This window comes from Pelobates fuscus, chromosome 1 (genome assembly GCF_036172605.1).
Source record: "Pelobates fuscus isolate aPelFus1 chromosome 1, aPelFus1.pri, whole genome shotgun sequence".
In the NCBI taxonomy this organism is placed as follows: Eukaryota; Metazoa; Chordata; class Amphibia; order Anura; family Pelobatidae; genus Pelobates; species Pelobates fuscus.
In genome coordinates, this window is record NC_086317.1 from 7,404,190 (window position 1) to 7,426,666 (window position 22,477).

The 22,477-nt window shown below is 30.4% G+C and overlaps 1 protein-coding gene across 1 annotated transcript in view; it reads right to left on the reverse strand.

Moving 5' to 3' along the window:
* The window catches only part of TBX15 (T-box transcription factor 15), a 138,603-nt gene extending 116,389 nt beyond the window's left edge, over positions 1 to 22,214 (reverse strand). The window contains exon 1 of the mRNA XM_063446065.1: positions 21,828 to 22,214. Coding sequence (XP_063302135.1) covers positions 21,828 to 22,029 — 202 coding nt within the window. The 5' untranslated portion in view covers positions 22,030 to 22,214. The remainder of the gene's footprint in view (positions 1 to 21,827) is intronic.
* Between the last annotated feature and the right edge of the window lie 263 nt (positions 22,215 to 22,477).

Sequence of the window (22,477 nt, forward strand, 5' to 3'; positions counted from 1 at the left end):
CTATTATCTCAATCATATAATAATAAAACCTTTCCCAGTGTTTAAATACCCCAACTACATTCTATTATCTAAATCATATAATAATAAAACATATCCCAGTGTTTAAATACCCCAACTACCTCCTATTATCTCAATCATATAATAATAAAACCTATCCCAATGTTTAAATACCCCAACTACATTCTATTATCTCAATCATATAATAATAAAACCTATCCCCGTGTTTAAATACCCCAACTACATTCTATTATCTCAATCATATAATAATAAAACCTATCCCAGTGTTTAAATACCCCAACTTCATCCTATTAACTCAATCATATAATAATAAAACATATCCCAGTGTTTAAATACCCCAACTACATCCTATTATCTCAATCATATAATAATAAAACCTATCCCAGTGTTTAAATACCCCAACTACATCCTATTATCTCAATCATATAATAATAAAACATATCCCAGTGTTTATATACCCCAACTACTTCCTATTATCTCAATCATATAATAATAAAACCTATCCCAGTGTTTAAATACCCCAACTACATCCTATTATCTCAATCATATAATAATAAAACCTATCCCAGTGTTTAAATACCCCAACTACATTCTATTATCTCAATCATATAATAATAAAACCTATCCCAGTGTTTAAATACCCCAACTACATCCTATTATCTCAATCATATAATAATAAAACCTATCCCAGTGTTTAAATACCCCAACTACCTCCTATTATCTCAATCATATAATAATAAAACCTATCCCAGTGTTTAAATACCCCAACTACATTCTGTTATCTCAATCATATAATAATAAAACCTATCCCCGTGTTTAAATACCCCAACTACATCCTATTATCTCAATCATATAATAATAAAACCTATCCCAGTGTTTAAATACCCCAACTACATCCTATTATCTCAATCATATAATAATAAAACCTATCCCAGTGTTTAAATACCCCAACTACATCCTATTATCTCAATCATATAATAATAAAACATATCCCAGTGTTTAAATACCCCAACTACCTCCTATTATCTCAATCATATAATAATAAAACCTATCCCAGTGTTTAAATACCCCAACTACATTCTATTATCTCAATCATATAATAATAAAACCTATCCCAGTGTTTAAATACCCCAACTACCTCCTATTAACTCAATCATATAATAATAAAACCTATCCCAGTGTTGTAATACCCCAACTACATCCTATTATCTCAATCATATAATAATAAAACCTATCCCAGTGTTTATATACCCCAACTACATTCTATTATCTCAATCATATAATAATAAAACCTATCCCAGTGTTTATATACCCCAACTTCATCCTATTAACTCAATCATATAATAATAAAACCTATCCCAGTGTTTAAATACCCCAACTACATCCTATTATCTCAATCATATAATAATAAAACCTATCCCAGTGTTTAAATACCCCAACTACATTCTATTATCTCAATCATATAATAATAAAACCTATCCCAGTGTTTAAATACCCCAACTACCTCCTATTATCTCAATCATATAATAATAAAACATATCCCAGTGTTTAAATACCCCAACTACATCCTATTATCTCAATCATATAATAATAAAACCTATCCCAGTGTTTAAATACCCCAACTACATCCTATTATCTCAATCATATAATAATAAAACATATCCCAGTGTTTAAATACCCCAACTACATCATATTATCTCAATCATATAATAATAAAACCTATCCCAGTGTTTAAATACCCCAACTACATCCTATTATCTCAATCATATAATAATAAAACCTATCCCAGTGTTTAAATACCCCAACTTCATCCTATTATCTCAATCATATAATAATAAAACCTATCCCAGTGTTTAAATACCCCAACTACATCCTATTATCTCAATCATATAATAATAAAACATATCCCAGTGTTTAAATACCCCAACTACATCCTATTATCTCAATCATATAATAATAAACCTATCCCAGTGTTTATATACCCCAACTACATTCTATTATCTCAATCATATAATAATAAAACATATCCCAGTGTTTAAATACCCCAACTTCATCCTATTAACTCAATCATATAATAATAAAACATATCCCAGTGTTTAAATACCCCAACTACATCCTATTATCTCAATCATATAATAATAAAACATATCCCAGTGTTTAAATACCCCAACTACCTCCTATTATCTCAATCATATAATAATAAAACCTATCCCAGTGTTTAAATACCCCAACTACATCCTATTATCTCAATCATATAATAATAAAACATATCCCAGTGTTTAAATACCCCAACTACATTCTATTATCTCAATCATATAATAATAAAACCTTTCCCAGTGTTTAAATACCCCAACTACATTCTATTATCTAAATCATATAATAATAAAACATATCCCAGTGTTTAAATACCCCAACTACCTCCTATTATCTCAATCATATAATAATAAAACCTATCCCAATGTTTAAATACCCCAACTACATTCTATTATCTCAATCATATAATAATAAAACCTATCCCCGTGTTTAAATACCCCAACTACATTCTATTATCTCAATCATATAATAATAAAACCTATCCCAGTGTTTAAATACCCCAACTTCATCCTATTAACTCAATCATATAATAATAAAACATATCCCAGTGTTTAAATACCCCAACTACATCCTATTATCTCAATCATATAATAATAAAACCTATCCCAGTGTTTAAATACCCCAACTACATCCTATTATCTCAATCATATAATAATAAAACATATCCCAGTGTTTATATACCCCAACTACTTCCTATTATCTCAATCATATAATAATAAAACCTATCCCAGTGTTTAAATACCCCAACTACATCCTATTATCTCAATCATATAATAATAAAACCTATCCCAGTGTTTAAATACCCCAACTACATTCTATTATCTCAATCATATAATAATAAAACCTATCCCAGTGTTTAAATACCCCAACTACATCCTATTATCTCAATCATATAATAATAAAACCTATCCCAGTGTTTAAATACCCCAACTACCTCCTATTATCTCAATCATATAATAATAAAACCTATCCCAGTGTTTAAATACCCCAACTACATTCTGTTATCTCAATCATATAATAATAAAACCTATCCCCGTGTTTAAATACCCCAACTACATCCTATTATCTCAATCATATAATAATAAAACCTATCCCAGTGTTTAAATACCCCAACTACATCCTATTATCTCAATCATATAATAATAAAACCTATCCCAGTGTTTAAATACCCCAACTACATCCTATTATCTCAATCATATAATAATAAAACATATCCCAGTGTTTAAATACCCCAACTACATCCTATTATCTCAATCATATAATAATAAAACCTATCCCAGTGTTTAAATACCCCAACTACCTCCTATTATCTCAATCATATAATAATAAAACCTATCCCAGTGTTTAAATACCCCAACTACATCCTATTATCTCAATCATATAATAATAAAACCTATCCCAGTGTTTAAATACCCCAACTACATCCTATTATCTCAATCATATAATAATAAAACCTATCCCAGTGTTTAAATACCCCAACTACATTCTATTATCTCAATCATATAATAATAAAACCTATCCCAGTGTTTAAATACCCCAACTACATCCTATTATCTCAATCATATAATAATAAAACATATCCCAGTGTTTAAATACCCCAACTACATCCTATTATCTCAATCATATAATAATAAAACCTATCCCAGTGTTTAAATACCCCAACTACATCCTATTATCTCAATCATATAATAATAAAACCTATCCCAGTGTTTAAATACCCCAACTACATTCTATTATCTCAATCATATAATAATAAAACCTATCCCAGTGTTTAAATACCCCAACTACATCCTATTATCTCAATCATATAATAATAAAACCTATCCCAGTGTTGTAATATCCCAACTACATCCTATTATCTCAATCATATAATAATAAAACATATCCCAGTGTTTAAATACCCCAACTACATCCTATTATCTCAATCATATAATAATAAAACCTATCCCAGTGTTTAAATACCCCAACTACCTCCTATTATCTCAATCATATAATAATAAAACCTATCCCAGTGTTTAAATACCCCAACTACATCCTATTATCTCAATCATATAATAATAAAACCTATCCCAGTGTTTAAATACCCCAACTACATCCTATTATCTCAATCATATAATAATAAAACCTATCCCAGTGTTTAAATACCCCAACTACATTCTATTATCTCAATCATATAATAATAAAACCTATCCCAGTGTTTAAATACCCCAACTACATCCTATTAACTCAATCATATAATAATAAAACCTATCCCAGTGTTGTAATACCCCAACTACATCCTATTAACTCAATCATATAATAATAAAACCTATCCCAGTGTTTATATACCCCAACTACATTCTATTATCTCAATCATATAATAATAAAACCTATCCCAGTGTTTATATACCCCAACTTCATCCTATTAACTCAATCATATAATAATAAAACCTATCCCAGTGTTTAAATACCCCAACTACATTCTATTATCTCAATCATATAATAATAAAACATATCCCAGTGTTGTAATACCCCAACTACATCATATTATCTCAATCATATAATAATAATAAAACATATCCCAGTGTTGTAATACCCCAACTACATCATATTATCTCAATCATATAATAATAATAAAACCTATCCCAGTGTTTATATACCCCAACTACATTCTATTATCTCAATCATATAATAATAAAACCTATCCCAGTGTTTAAATACCCCAACTACATCCTATTATCTCAATCATATAATAATAAAACATATCCCAGTGTTTAAATACCCCAACTACATCCTATTATCTCAATCATATAATAATAAAACCTATCCCAGTGTTTAAATACCCCAACTACCTCCTATTATCTCAATCATATAATAATAAAACCTATCCCAGTGTTTAAATACCCCAACTACATCCTATTAACTCAATCATATAATAATAAAACATATCCCAGTGTTTAAATACCCCAACTACATCCTATTATCTCAATCATATAATAATAAACCTATCCCAGTGTTTAAATACCCCAACTACATTCTATTATCTCAATCATATAATAATAAAACCTATCCCAGTGTTTAAATACCCCAACTACCTCCTATTATCTCAATCATATAATAATAAAACCTATCCCAGTGTTTAAATACCCCAACTACATCCTATTATCTTAATCATATAATAATAAAACCTATCCCAGTGTTGTAATATCCCAACTACATCCTATTATCTCAATCATATAATAATAAAACCTATCCCAGTGTTTAAATACCCCAACTACATTCTATTATCTCAATCATATAATAATAAAACCTATCCCAGTGTTTAAATACCCCAACTACATTATATTATCTCAATCATATAATAATAAAACATATCCTAGTGTTGTAATATCCCAACTACATCCTATTATCTCAATCATATAATAATAAAACCTATCCCAGTGTTTAAATACCCCAACTACATTCTATTATCTCAATCATATAATAATAAAACCTATCCCAGTGTTTAAATACCCCAACTACATCCTATTATCTCAATCATATAATAATAAAACCTATCCCAGTGTTGTAATATCCCAACTACATCCTATTATCTCAATCATATAATAATAAAACCTATCCCAGTGTTTAAATACCCCAACTACCTCCTATTATCTCAATCATATAATAATAAAACCTATCCCAGTGTTTAAATACCCCAACTACATCCTATTATCTCAATCATATAATAATAAAACCTATCCCAGTGTTTAAATACCCCAACTACATCCTATTATCTCAATCATATAATAATAAAACCTATCCCAGTGTTTAAATACCCCAACTACATCCTATTAACTCAATCATATAATAATAAAACCTATCCCAGTGTTTAAATACCCCAACTACATCCTGTTATCTCAATCATATAATAATAAAACCTATCCCAGTGTTTAAATACCCCAACTACATCCTATTATCTCAATCATATAATAATAAAACATATCCCAGTGTTGTAATACCCCAACTACATCATATTATCTCAATCATATAATAATAAAACCTATCCCAGTGTTTAAATACCCCAACTACATTCTATTATCTCAATCATATAATAATAAAACATATCCCAGTGTTTAAATACCCCAACTTCATCCTATTAACTCAATCATATAATAATAAAACATATCCCAGTGTTTAAATACCCCAACTACATCCTATTATCTCAATCATATAATAATAAAACATATCCCAGTGTTTAAATACCCCAACTACCTCCTATTATCTCAATCATATAATAATAAAACCTATCCCAGTGTTTAAATACCCCAACTACATCCTATTATCTCAATCATATAATAATAAAACATATCCCAGTGTTTAAATACCCCAACTACATTCTATTATCTCAATCATATAATAATAAAACCTATCCCAGTGTTTAAATACCCCAATTACATCCTATTATCTCAATCATATAATAATAAAACCTATCCCAGTGTTTAAATACCCCAACTACATCCTATTATCTCAATCATATAATAATAAAACCTATCCCAGTGTTTAAATACCCCAACTTCATCCTATTATCTCAATCATATAATAATAAAACCTATCCCAGTGTTTAAATACCCCAACTACATCCTATTATCTCAATCATATAATAATAAAACCTATCCCAGTGTTGTAATATCCCAACTACATCCTATTATCTCAATCATATAATAATAAAACCTATCCCAGTGTTTAAATACCCCAACTACCTCCTATTATCTCAATCATATAATAATAAAACCTATCCCAGTGTTTAAATACCCCAACTACATCCTATTATCTCAATCATATAATAATAAAACCTATCCCAGTGTTTAAATACCCCAACTACATCCTATTATCTCAATCATATAATAATAAAACCTATCCCAGTGTTTAAATACCCCAACTACATCCTATTAACTCAATCATATAATAATAAAACCTATCCCAGTGTTTAAATACCCCAACTACATCCTGTTATCTCAATCATATAATAATAAAACCTATCCCAGTGTTTAAATACCCCAACTACATCCTATTATCTCAATCATATAATAATAAAACATATCCCAGTGTTGTAATACCCCAACTACATCATATTATCTCAATCATATAATAATAAAACCTATCCCAGTGTTTAAATACCCCAACTACATTCTATTATCTCAATCATATAATAATAAAACATATCCCAGTGTTTAAATACCCCAACTTCATCCTATTAACTCAATCATATAATAATAAAACATATCCCAGTGTTTAAATACCCCAACTACATCCTATTATCTCAATCATATAATAATAAAACATATCCCAGTGTTTAAATACCCCAACTACCTCCTATTATCTCAATCATATAATAATAAAACCTATCCCAGTGTTTAAATACCCCAACTACATCCTATTATCTCAATCATATAATAATAAAACATATCCCAGTGTTTAAATACCCCAACTACATTCTATTATCTCAATCATATAATAATAAAACCTATCCCAGTGTTTAAATACCCCAATTACATCCTATTATCTCAATCATATAATAATAAAACCTATCCCAGTGTTTAAATACCCCAACTACATCCTATTATCTCAATCATATAATAATAAAACCTATCCCAGTGTTTAAATACCCCAACTTCATCCTATTATCTCAATCATATAATAATAAAACCTATCCCAGTGTTTAAATACCCCAACTACATCCTATTATCTCAATCATATAATAATAAAACATATCCCAGTGTTTAAATACCCCAACTACATCCTATTATCTCAATCATATAATAATAAAACCTATCCCAGTGTTTAAATACCCCAACTACCTCCTATTATCTCAATCATATAATAATAAAACCTATCCCAGTGTTTAAATACCCCAACTACATCCTATTATCTCAATCATATAATAATAAAACCTATCCCAGTGTTTAAATACCCCAACTACATCCTATTATCTCAATCATATAATAATAAAACCTATCCCAGTGTTTAAATACCCCAACTACATTCTATTATCTCAATCATATAATAATAAAACCTATCCCAGTGTTTAAATACCCCAACTACATCCTATTAACTCAATCATATAATAATAAAACCTATCCCAGTGTTGTAATACCCCAACTACATCCTATTATCTCAATCATATAATAATAAAACCTATCCCAGTGTTTATATACCCCAACTACATTCTATTATCTCAATCATATAATAATAAAACCTATCCCAGTGTTTATATACCCCAACTTCATCCTATTAACTCAATCATATAATAATAAAACCTATCCCAGTGTTTAAATACCCCAACTACATTCTATTATCTCAATCATATAATAATAAAACATATCCCAGTGTTGTAATACCCCAACTACATCATATTATCTCAATCATATAATAATAATAAAACATATCCCAGTGTTGTAATACCCCAACTACATCATATTATCTCAATCATATAATAATAATAAAACCTATCCCAGTGTTTATATACCCCAACTACATTCTATTATCTCAATCATATAATAATAAAACCTATCCCAGTGTTTAAATACCCCAACTACATCCTATTATCTCAATCATATAATAATAAAACATATCCCAGTGTTTAAATACCCCAACTACATCCTATTATCTCAATCATATAATAATAAAACCTATCCCAGTGTTTAAATACCCCAACTACCTCCTATTATCTCAATCATATAATAATAAAACCTATCCCAGTGTTTAAATACCCCAACTACATCCTATTAACTCAATCATATAATAATAAAACATATCCCAGTGTTTAAATACCCCAACTACATCCTATTATCTCAATCATATAATAATAAACCTATCCCAGTGTTTAAATACCCCAACTACATTCTATTATCTCAATCATATAATAATAAAACCTATCCCAGTGTTTAAATACCCCAACTACCTCCTATTATCTCAATCATATAATAATAAAACCTATCCCAGTGTTTAAATACCCCAACTACATCCTATTATCTTAATCATATAATAATAAAACCTATCCCAGTGTTGTAATATCCCAACTACATCCTATTATCTCAATCATATAATAATAAAACCTATCCCAGTGTTTAAATACCCCAACTACATTCTATTATCTCAATCATATAATAATAAAACCTATCCCAGTGTTTAAATACCCCAACTACATTATATTATCTCAATCATATAATAATAAAACATATCCTAGTGTTGTAATATCCCAACTACATCCTATTATCTCAATCATATAATAATAAAACCTATCCCAGTGTTTAAATACCCCAACTACATTCTATTATCTCAATCATATAATAATAAAACCTATCCCAGTGTTTAAATACCCCAACTACATCCTATTATCTCAATCATATAATAATAAAACCTATCCCAGTGTTGTAATATCCCAACTACATCCTATTATCTCAATCATATAATAATAAAACCTATCCCAGTGTTTAAATACCCCAACTACCTCCTATTATCTCAATCATATAATAATAAAACCTATCCCAGTGTTTAAATACCCCAACTACATCCTATTATCTCAATCATATAATAATAAAACCTATCCCAGTGTTTAAATACCCCAACTACATTCTATTATCTCAATCATATAATAATAAAACCTATCCCAGTGTTTAAATACCCCAACTACATCCTATTAACTCAATCATATAATAATAAAACCTATCCCAGTGTTTAAATACCCCAACTACATCCTGTTATCTCAATCATATAATAATAAAACCTATCCCAGTGTTTAAATACCCCAACTACATCCTATTATCTCAATCATATAATAATAAAACATATCCCAGTGTTGTAATACCCCAACTACATCATATTATCTCAATCATATAATAATAAAACCTATCCCAGTGTTTAAATACCCCAACTACATTCTATTATCTCAATCATATAATAATAAAACATATCCCAGTGTTTAAATACCCCAACTTCATCCTATTAACTCAATCATATAATAATAAAACATATCCCAGTGTTTAAATACCCCAACTACATCCTATTATCTCAATCATATAATAATAAAACATATCCCAGTGTTTAAATACCCCAACTACCTCCTATTATCTCAATCATATAATAATAAAACCTATCCCAGTGTTTAAATACCCCAACTACATCCTATTATCTCAATCATATAATAATAAAACATATCCCAGTGTTTAAATACCCCAACTACATTCTATTATCTCAATCATATAATAATAAAACCTATCCCAGTGTTTAAATACCCCAATTACATCCTATTATCTCAATCATATAATAATAAAACCTATCCCAGTGTTTAAATACCCCAACTACATCCTATTATCTCAATCATATAATAATAAAACCTATCCCAGTGTTTAAATACCCCAACTTCATCCTATTATCTCAATCATATAATAATAAAACCTATCCCAGTGTTTAAATACCCCAACTACATCCTATTATCTCAATCATATAATAATAAAACATATCCCAGTGTTTAAATACCCCAACTACATCCTATTATCTCAATCATATAATAATAAAACCTATCCCAGTGTTTAAATACCCCAACTACATCCTATTATCTCAATCATATAATAATAAAACCTATCCCAGTGTTTATATACCCCAACTACATCCTATTAACTCAATCATATAATAATAAAACCTATCCCAGTGTTTAAATACCCCAACTACATCCTATTATCTCAATCATATAATAATAAAACCTATCCCAGTGTTTATATACCCCAACTACATCCTATTAACTCAATCATATAATAATAAAACCTATCCCAGTGTTTATATACCCCAACTACCTCCTATTAACTCAATCATATAATAATAAAACCTATCCCAGTGTTTAAATACCCCAACTACATTCTATTATCTCAATCATATAATAATAAAACATATCCCAGTGTTGTAATACCCCAACTACATCATATTATCTCAATCATATAATAATAATAAAACATATCCCAGTGTTGTAATACCCCAACTTCATCCTATTATCTAAATCATATAATAATAAAACCTATCCCAGTGTTTAAATACCCCAACTACATCCTATTATCTCAATCATATAATAATAAAACATATCCCAGTGTTTAAATACCCCAACTTCATCCTATTAACTCAATCATATAATAATAAAACATATCCCAGTGTTTAAATACCCCAACTACATCCTATTATCTCAATCATATAATAATAAAACATATCCCAGTGTTTAAATACCCCAACTACCTCCTATTATCTCAATCATATAATAATAAAACCTATCCCAGTGTTTAAATACCCCAACTACATCCTATTATCTCAATCATATAATAATAAAACCTATCCCAGTGTTTAAATACCCCAACTACATTCTATTATCTCAATCATATAATAATAAAACCTATCCCAGTGTTTAAATACCCCAACTACCTCCTATTATCTCAATCATATAATAATAAAACCTATCCCAGTGTTTAAATACCCCAACTACATCCTATTATCTCAATCATATAATAATAAAACCTATCCCAGTGTTTAAATACCCCAACTACCTCCTATTATCTCAATCATATAATAATAAAACCTATCCCAGTGTTTAAATACCCCAACTACATCCTATTAACTCAATCATATAATAATAAAACATATCCCAGTGTTTAAATACCCCAACTACATCCTATTATCTCAATCATATAATAATAAACCTATCCCAGTGTTTAAATACCCCAACTACATTCTATTATCTCAATCATATAATAATAAAACCTATCCCAGTGTTTAAATACCCCAACTACCTCCTATTATCTCAATCATATAATAATAAAACCTATCCCAGTGTTTAAATACCCCAACTACATCCTATTATCTTAATCATATAATAATAAAACCTATCCCAGTGTTGTAATATCCCAACTACATCCTATTATCTCAATCATATAATAATAAAACCTATCCCAGTGTTTAAATACCCCAACTACATTCTATTATCTCAATCATATAATAATAAAACCTATCCCAGTGTTTAAATACCCCAACTACATTATATTATCTCAATCATATAATAATAAAACATATCCTAGTGTTGTAATATCCCAACTACATCCTATTATCTCAATCATATAATAATAAAACCTATCCCAGTGTTTAAATACCCCAACTACATTCTATTATCTCAATCATATAATAATAAAACCTATCCCAGTGTTTAAATACCCCAACTACATCCTATTATCTCAATCATATAATAATAAAACCTATCCCAGTGTTGTAATATCCCAACTACATCCTATTATCTCAATCATATAATAATAAAACCTATCCCAGTGTTTAAATACCCCAAGTACCTCCTATTATCTCAATCATATAATAATAAAACCTATCCCAGTGTTTAAATACCCCAACTACATCCTATTATCTCAATCATATAATAATAAAACCTATCCCAGTGTTTAAATACCCCAACTACATTCTATTATCTCAATCATATAATAATAAAACCTATCCCAGTGTTTAAATACCCCAACTACATCCTATTAACTCAATCATATAATAATAAAACCTATCCCAGTGTTTAAATACCCCAACTACATCCTGTTATCTCAATCATATAATAATAAAACCTATCCCAGTGTTTAAATACCCCAACTACATCCTATTATCTCAATCATATAATAATAAAACATATCCCAGTGTTGTAATACCCCAACTACATCATATTATCTCAATCATATAATAATAAAACCTATCCCAGTGTTTAAATACCCCAACTACATTCTATTATCTCAATCATATAATAATAAAACATATCCCAGTGTTTAAATACCCCAACTTCATCCTATTAACTCAATCATATAATAATAAAACATATCCCAGTGTTTAAATACCCCAACTACATCCTATTATCTCAATCATATAATAATAAAACATATCCCAGTGTTTAAATACCCCAACTACCTCCTATTATCTCAATCATATAATAATAAAACCTATCCCAGTGTTTAAATACCCCAACTACATCCTATTATCTCAATCATATAATAATAAAACATATCCCAGTGTTTAAATACCCCAACTACATTCTATTATCTCAATCATATAATAATAAAACCTATCCCAGTGTTTAAATACCCCAATTACATCCTATTATCTCAATCATATAATAATAAAACCTATCCCAGTGTTTAAATACCCCAACTACATCCTATTATCTCAATCATATAATAATAAAACCTATCCCAGTGTTTAAATACCCCAACTTCATCCTATTATCTCAATCATATAATAATAAAACCTATCCCAGTGTTTAAATACCCCAACTACATCCTATTATCTCAATCATATAATAATAAAACATATCCCAGTGTTTAAATACCCCAACTACATCCTATTATCTCAATCATATAATAATAAAACCTATCCCAGTGTTTAAATACCCCAACTACATCCTATTATCTCAATCATATAATAATAAAACCTATCCCAGTGTTTATATACCCCAACTACATCCTATTAACTCAATCATATAATAATAAAACCTATCCCAGTGTTTAAATACCCCAACTACATCCTATTATCTCAATCATATAATAATAAAACCTATCCCAGTGTTTATATACCCCAACTACATCCTATTAACTCAATCATATAATAATAAAACCTATCCCAGTGTTTATATACCCCAACTACCTCCTATTAACTCAATCATATAATAATAAAACCTATCCCAGTGTTTAAATACCCCAACTACATTCTATTATCTCAATCATATAATAATAAAACATATCCCAGTGTTGTAATACCCCAACTACATCATATTATCTCAATCATATAATAATAATAAAACATATCCCAGTGTTGTAATACCCCAACTTCATCCTATTATCTAAATCATATAATAATAAAACCTATCCCAGTGTTTAAATACCCCAACTACATCCTATTATCTCAATCATATAATAATAAAACATATCCCAGTGTTTAAATACCCCAACTTCATCCTATTAACTCAATCATATAATAATAAAACATATCCCAGTGTTTAAATACCCCAACTACATCCTATTATCTCAATCATATAATAATAAAACATATCCCAGTGTTTAAATACCCCAACTACCTCCTATTATCTCAATCATATAATAATAAAACCTATCCCAGTGTTTAAATACCCCAACTACATCCTATTATCTCAATCATATAATAATAAAACCTATCCCAGTGTTTAAATACCCCAACTACATTCTATTATCTCAATCATATAATAATAAAACCTATCCCAGTGTTTAAATACCCCAACTACCTCCTATTATCTCAATCATATAATAATAAAACCTATCCCAGTGTTTAAATACCCCAACTACATTCTATTATCTCAATCATATAATAATAAAACATATCCCAGTGTTGTAATACCCCAACTACATCATATTATCTCAATCATATAATAATAATAAAACATATCCCAGTGTTGTAATACCCCAACTTCATCCTATTATCTAAATCATATAATAATAAAACCTATCCCAGTGTTTAAATACCCCAACTACATCCTATTATCTCAATCATATAATAATAAAACATATCCCAGTGTTTAAATACCCCAACTTCATCCTATTAACTCAATCATATAATAATAAAACATATCCCAGTGTTTAAATACCCCAACTACATCCTATTATCTCAATCATATAATAATAAAACATATCCCAGTGTTTAAATACCCCAACTACCTCCTATTATCTCAATCATATAATAATAAAACCTATCCCAGTGTTTAAATACCCCAACTACATCCTATTATCTCAATCATATAATAATAAAACCTATCCCAGTGTTTAAATACCCCAACTACATTCTATTATCTCAATCATATAATAATAAAACCTATCCCAGTGTTTAAATACCCCAACTACCTCCTATTATCTCAATCATATAATAATAAAACCTATCCCAGTGTTTAAATACCCCAACTACATCCTATTATCTCAATCATATAATAATAAAACCTATCCCAGTGTTGTAATACCCCAACTTTATTAAAATAACTCAACCATATAATAATACAATCTTCCAGTGGTTAAATACATTAACTGCATTTTTTTAACTCATTAATATATTGATTGGTGAAATAACATTACAATAACAGTATTTAAATACAGTAAATTAAATCATTGCTATAATAATGTCCCAGAATATCATAAATGCTGTATGTTAACTCACTAATAAAAGTATGAATTAATATTAAATACTTCAACTGTTTTATATTAACTCACTCATGTAATAATATAATAATCTCCCGGCGTTTAACCCCTTAAGGACACATAACATGTGTGACATGCCATGATTCCCTCTTATTCCAGAAGTTTGGTCCTTAAGGGGTTAAATACATCATGTGCTTTATATTAACTGCCTAGTGTAATAATATAATAAAGATACCTCTTCCTCTGTATACTAACTCACTAATAAAACAATGATATCGCTGTACGAGAACTAATATACTAGATACATCCATTCCCGATTTGTATATAAAATATCTAGCATAGATAGTACACATTTTATATACATATACAGAGAGAGAGAGAGAGATACATATTACATTGTTACTCTCTGCTACATTCTAATCACATCATTCTAATATGGTAATATCACTTTGTATATTATTTAATACAGTTACTATGTGTGCAGTAATCCGGTGTGATACCCCCTATCTGTGATACATTACATGTACACAGTCTATAGATTAAACATGTAATATTACAAGTGTAAAATATAGAGATATTAACTGAGTGATACATTACATGTACACAGTCTATAGATTAAACATGTAATATTACAAGTGTAATATATACAGATATTAACTGAGTGATACATTACATGTACACAGTCTATAGATTAAACATGTAATATTACAAGTGTAATATATACAGATATTAACTGAGTGATATATTACATGTACACAGTCTATAGATTAAACATGTAATATTAAAAGTGTAATATTTAGAGATATTAAATGAGTGACTTTATATATACACAGTCTCTCTATACAGATTAATGGGGATTATTATATAGATAAACAGTCACGCTATGACAGTCAGCTAAACATAAGATACAAAGTATATATAAACCGCTTTGTGTATATTATTATTATTAATATATCCCCCGGCAGCTCAGGAGATTCAAACACAGACCTATTGAGGATTCTATTAAATCTCACGTGAAATACAGGCCAGAATTCTTAGCTGGGAAAAATATATCGACAGTTTTACCGAATTTTATTGAATAGACCGCAGTATATAATCACCGATATACTATGATAAATAAACAATATACACAACCATATTATATCACCTAAATCACTTTCTAAATATACCTATAGATTCCTGTCCCTGTATGTTACATGTCAGGGATAACATTATATTGTGATTTATTAAATCCCACTCATATATCATGATATATCATAACGCGAGAAGGCACACTCCATATATATTAATATAATAACACACACTCTATATATTCCAACACGACACTATAATATAATGGTATAATATACCGCACTCCATAAATATTATAACACGGGGACACTGTGTAATACAATATATTAAATCACACTCAGATATTGAGGACACTGTGTAATACAATATATTAAATCACACTCAGATATTATATTATAACACGGGGACACTGTGTAATACAATATACTAAATCACACTCAGATATTGAGGACACTGTGTAATACAATATATTAAATCACACTCAGATATTATATTATAACACGGGGACACTGTGTAATACAATATACTAAATCACACTCAGATATTGAGGACACTGTGTAATACAATATATTAAATCACACTCAGATATTATATTATAACACGAGGACACTGTGTAATACAATATATTAAATCACACTCAGATATTGAGGACACTGTGTAATACAATATATTAAATCACACTCAGATATTATATTATAACACGGGGACACTGTGTAATACAATATATTAAATCACACTCAGATATTGAGGACACTGTGTAATACAATATATTAAATCACACTCAGATATTATATTATAACACGGGGACACTGTGTAATACAATATATTAAATCACACTCAGATATTGAGGACACTGTGTAATACAATATATTAAATCACACTCAGATATTATATTATAACACGAGGACACTGTGTAATACAATATACTAAATCACACAACATATTTTATAATATAGTATAAGACGAGGACACTGTAATATAATATATTAAAACACACTATATATTTTATAATATAGTATAATACGAGGACACTGTGTAATATAATATATTAAAACACGCTATATATTTTATAATATAGTATAATACGAGGACACTGTGTAATATAATATACTAAATCACACTATATGTTTTATAATACAGTATAATACGAGGACACTGTGTAATATAATATATTAAAACACACTATATATTTTATAATATATTATAATACGAGGACACTGTAATATAATATATTAAAACACACTATATATTTTATAATATAGTATAAGACGAGGACACTGTGTAATATAATATATTAAAACACACTATATATTTTATAATATAGTATAAGACGAGGACACTGTGTAATATAATATATTAAAACACACTATATATTTTATAATATAGTATAAGACGAGGACACTAATATAATATATTAAAACACGCTATATATTTTATAATATAGTATAAGACGAGGACACTGTGTAATATAATATATTAAAACACACTATATATTTTATAATACAGTATAAGACGAGGACACTGTAATATAATATATTAAAACACACTATATATTTTATAATATAGTATAAGACGAGGACACTGTGTAATATAATATATTAAAACACACTATATATTTTATAATATAGTATAAGACGAGGACACTGTGTAATATAATATATTAAAACACACTATATATTTTATAATATAGTATAATACGAGGACACTGTAAGATAATATATTAAAACACACTATATATTTTATAATATAGTATAAGACGAGGACACTGTAAGATAATATATTAAAACACACTATATATTTTATAATATAGTATAATACGAGGACACTGTAAGATAATATATTAAAACACACTATATATTTTATAATATAGTATAATACGAGGACACTGTAATATAATATATTAAAACACGCTATATATTTTATAATATAGTATAATACGAGGACACTGTAATATAATATATTAAAACACACTATATATTTTATAATATAGTATAATACGAGGACACTGTAAGATAATATATTAAAACACACTATATATTTTATAATATAGTATAATACGAGGACACTGTAATATAATATATTAAAACACGCTATATATTTTATAATATAGTATAATACGAGGACACTGTAATATAATATATTAAACACACTACATATATCATAAAGTATTAAAAAATTGTCCTGCTTTTGTAATAACTTAAAACACAGATACAGAACACACCGTTTCCCATTGGAATGATGTGAAATCCCCAATATTGTTTATACCGCTTCTAAATATTTAGCACAAATATAACATACTTACCGTGAACAGTCACATTCACACTCCCATCATGTGAATGTAAAATCCGAATAAAATGCTGGCTCTGACACTGAATTTATAATATATCACAAATATATAGAATCCCTAACCCATTAAATACAAATAAAATGTAACAAGAAATGGAACGGGCAATCAGATATTAAGGAATTGGCGAATTCAGGAGAATGACAACATTATATATTATATACTATATATTAGACATGTATTATATACTATATTACATACTGTATTATAAACTATATTACATACTGTATTATAAACTATATTACATACTGTATTATATACTATATTACATACTGTATTATAAACTATATTACATACTGTATTATATACTATATTACATACTGTATTATATACTATATATTATACATGTATTATATACTACATGAAATGCCGTATTATAAACTATATTACTTACTGTATTATATACTATATTACATACTGTATTATAAACTATATTACATACTGTATTATATACTATATTACATACTGTATTATAAACTATATTACATACTGTATTATATACTATATTACATACTGTATTATATACTATATTACATACTGTATTATATACTACATGAAATGCTGTATATTATATACTATAATTAATGCTGTGTTATACACTATATTATATATTGTAGTATACTGTATTATATACTATATAAATTGCCATATTATATACTATACTACACTCTGTATTCTATGCTATATTACATACTGTATTCTTTATTGTTTTATATACTAAGTTATATATTGTATTATACATTACATACCGTATTATATTAGTATACAGTATTATTATCTGTTATATATACTAGATTATGTATATTGTTTTGTATTACATATTATATAATATTACATTATAATATATTATATGATATTTATTTTTCAAACTTCAATGTAGGTTTATAAGGTATAGCCCTCCCCAGAAAGGAATGACTCCCATTACTGCCAGACTGACTGGATATTATTATAGAGATTATTCTGCTCCCTATAGAACTGTCTGCGTTATTTTGAACTGATAATAAACAGACGGACACATGTTATATATGGAAGTCTATCATAGCTTTCATTTTTATAAAAGGTGTAAAATATATTACATGTGTTATATTTACAAGCAATGCTATAATATAATTTTATAAAGTATAATTTGTCTATTTATTTTTTATAACGCAAATAAAATGTATGATAAGTATATAAAATCCATGTTTTGAGGTATATTGAGCAGTTTTGAAGACAGATTGTAAGTAACTGGGGCCTGTGGAAGTAAGGTTCGCATGCAATCAGATTGAGTGACACTGGCACACACACTGACACTGGCACACACTGACACTGGCACACACTGACACTGGCACTCCCGGCACACACACTAACACTGGCACACACACTGACACTGGCACACACACTGACACTGGCACACACACTGACACTGGCACACACACTGACACTGGCACACACTGACACTGGCATTCCCTAGCACACACTGATTACACTGGCACACACACTGACACTGGCACTCCCCGGCACACACACTGACACTGGCACACCATGGCACACACACTGACACTGGCACACACTGGCACACACTCTGACACTGGCACTCCTTGGCACACACACTGATTACACTGGCACACACACTGACACTGGCACTCCCTTTCACACATTTTGACACTGGCACTCCCGGCACACACACTAACACTGGCACACACACTGACACTGGCACACACACTAACACTGGCACACACACTGACACTGGCACACACACTGACACTGGCACACACACTGACACTGGCACACACACTGACACTGGCATTCCCTAGCACACACTGATTACACTGGCACACACACTGACACTGGCACACACACTGACACTGGCACACACACTGACACTGGCACACACACTGACACTGGCATTCCCTAGCACACACTGATTACACTGGCACACACACTGACACTGGCACACACACTGACACTGGCATTCCCTAGCACACACTGATTACACTGGCGCACACACACTGACTCGGGCACTCCATAGCACATATACTGATTACACTGGTACACATACTCACACTGGCACTCCATGGCAACACTGGTATACAACAGACTCACACTGGCATTCCCTGGCACACATAATGATTACCCCTGGCACACATTTATTAACAATGGCACATGCGCTGACTCAAATTTTCAGTAGTAACAGCACAGACACACACACACACATGCACTATAGCCAACTCCTGTGGACACGCTGACAGACACTCTATGATACAGTGACAGACACACTGTCCCACTCACACTAACATACTGACAGACACACTGCCACACACTGTCACTGTCTGACATACCTACATTAACACACTGACAGACACACTGCCACTCACTGACATACACTGACTGACAGACACACTGTTACACACTGACAGACACTGTGACATACCCACACTAACACACTGACAGACACACTGTAACACACTGACACACACACTGTAACACACGGTAACACACTGACACACACTGACTGACACACTGACACACACTGACAGACACATTATATGAAATTATGGTACAAACAGATATGGAGATACAATGTATCCAGTCTAATAGTAAATAATACTACTAATAATATTATTCATACTTTAATTTATAAAGGATCTGACACTGTGACCTGAGATATTGACTCTAACAAATATTAGGGTGTAATAGAGAGAGACATGGACTCTATAACAAATATCAAGGTGTAATACAGAGAGACATGGACTCTATAACAAATATGAGGGTGTAATACAGAGAGACATGGATTCTATAACAAATACAAACAGATATGGAGATATAATGTATCCAGTCTTATAGTAAATAATACAAAATAGTATTCACACTACAATGCATAAAGGATCTCACACTATGACTTGAATGGGGAAATGACACACCGCACCACATACATGACACATACATGTGTCTGCCATGGTTTTGAGGGACACTCTCCTGCCATGGTTTTGAGGGACACTCTCCTGTCATGGTTTTGAGGGACACTCTCCTGTCATGGTTTTGAGGGACACTCTCCTGTCATGGTTTTCAGGGACACTCTCCTGTCATGGTTTCAAAGGACACACTCAGAGCAAGGTACTCACCAGGGTTGAGGTCCAGGCAGTGAGCAGTGTCCTCTCCTTCCCCCAGCTCTCCATGAGGACTCAGGCTCTCCATGGACAAATCCAATCCCTTCTCCTCCCAGTCCCGGAGTTTCCTCTTCTTGTTTGTCCCGATCAGAGCCTCCACCGAGAAGGCATGAGCTCTGGAGCTGAGAGTGACTGCGGATCTCCTCCTGTCACTCATGGTCTGCCCCCCAAAACCAGTCCTGGCACCCCCTTCCAAAGCCCCAACCCAAAGCCCCACCACCAAGCTGAGTCCTGGCCGAGCCCTACATGGAGGAGAAGGGGTCTGTGGCCCCTGCTCAGGCAGTTTTGGGGCCCCTGGGTGGCCAGTATGAGAGCTCCACAAGGTCCAGGCTGTCCTCTCAGTGATTGATCCAGACTGCTGGGAAAGTGTCTCCAGTGTGGGGCTGGCTGTCAGAATCCCCCAGCCCAATAGGGGGAGAGCACAGACACACAGCCCAATGGCAGGGGCTGGAGGGGGGGCTACAAACCTAAAAACTGCTTCACCTTTAACCCTTGCTGCTCCGAGAAACTGGCATCCCAGCAGAACCCCAAAGACCCAGCAGAGCAATGGGTGTCTGATTCCTGCTTTGTATTGGGTTCTCTGGGAAAGTGGGGTGAAACTTCTC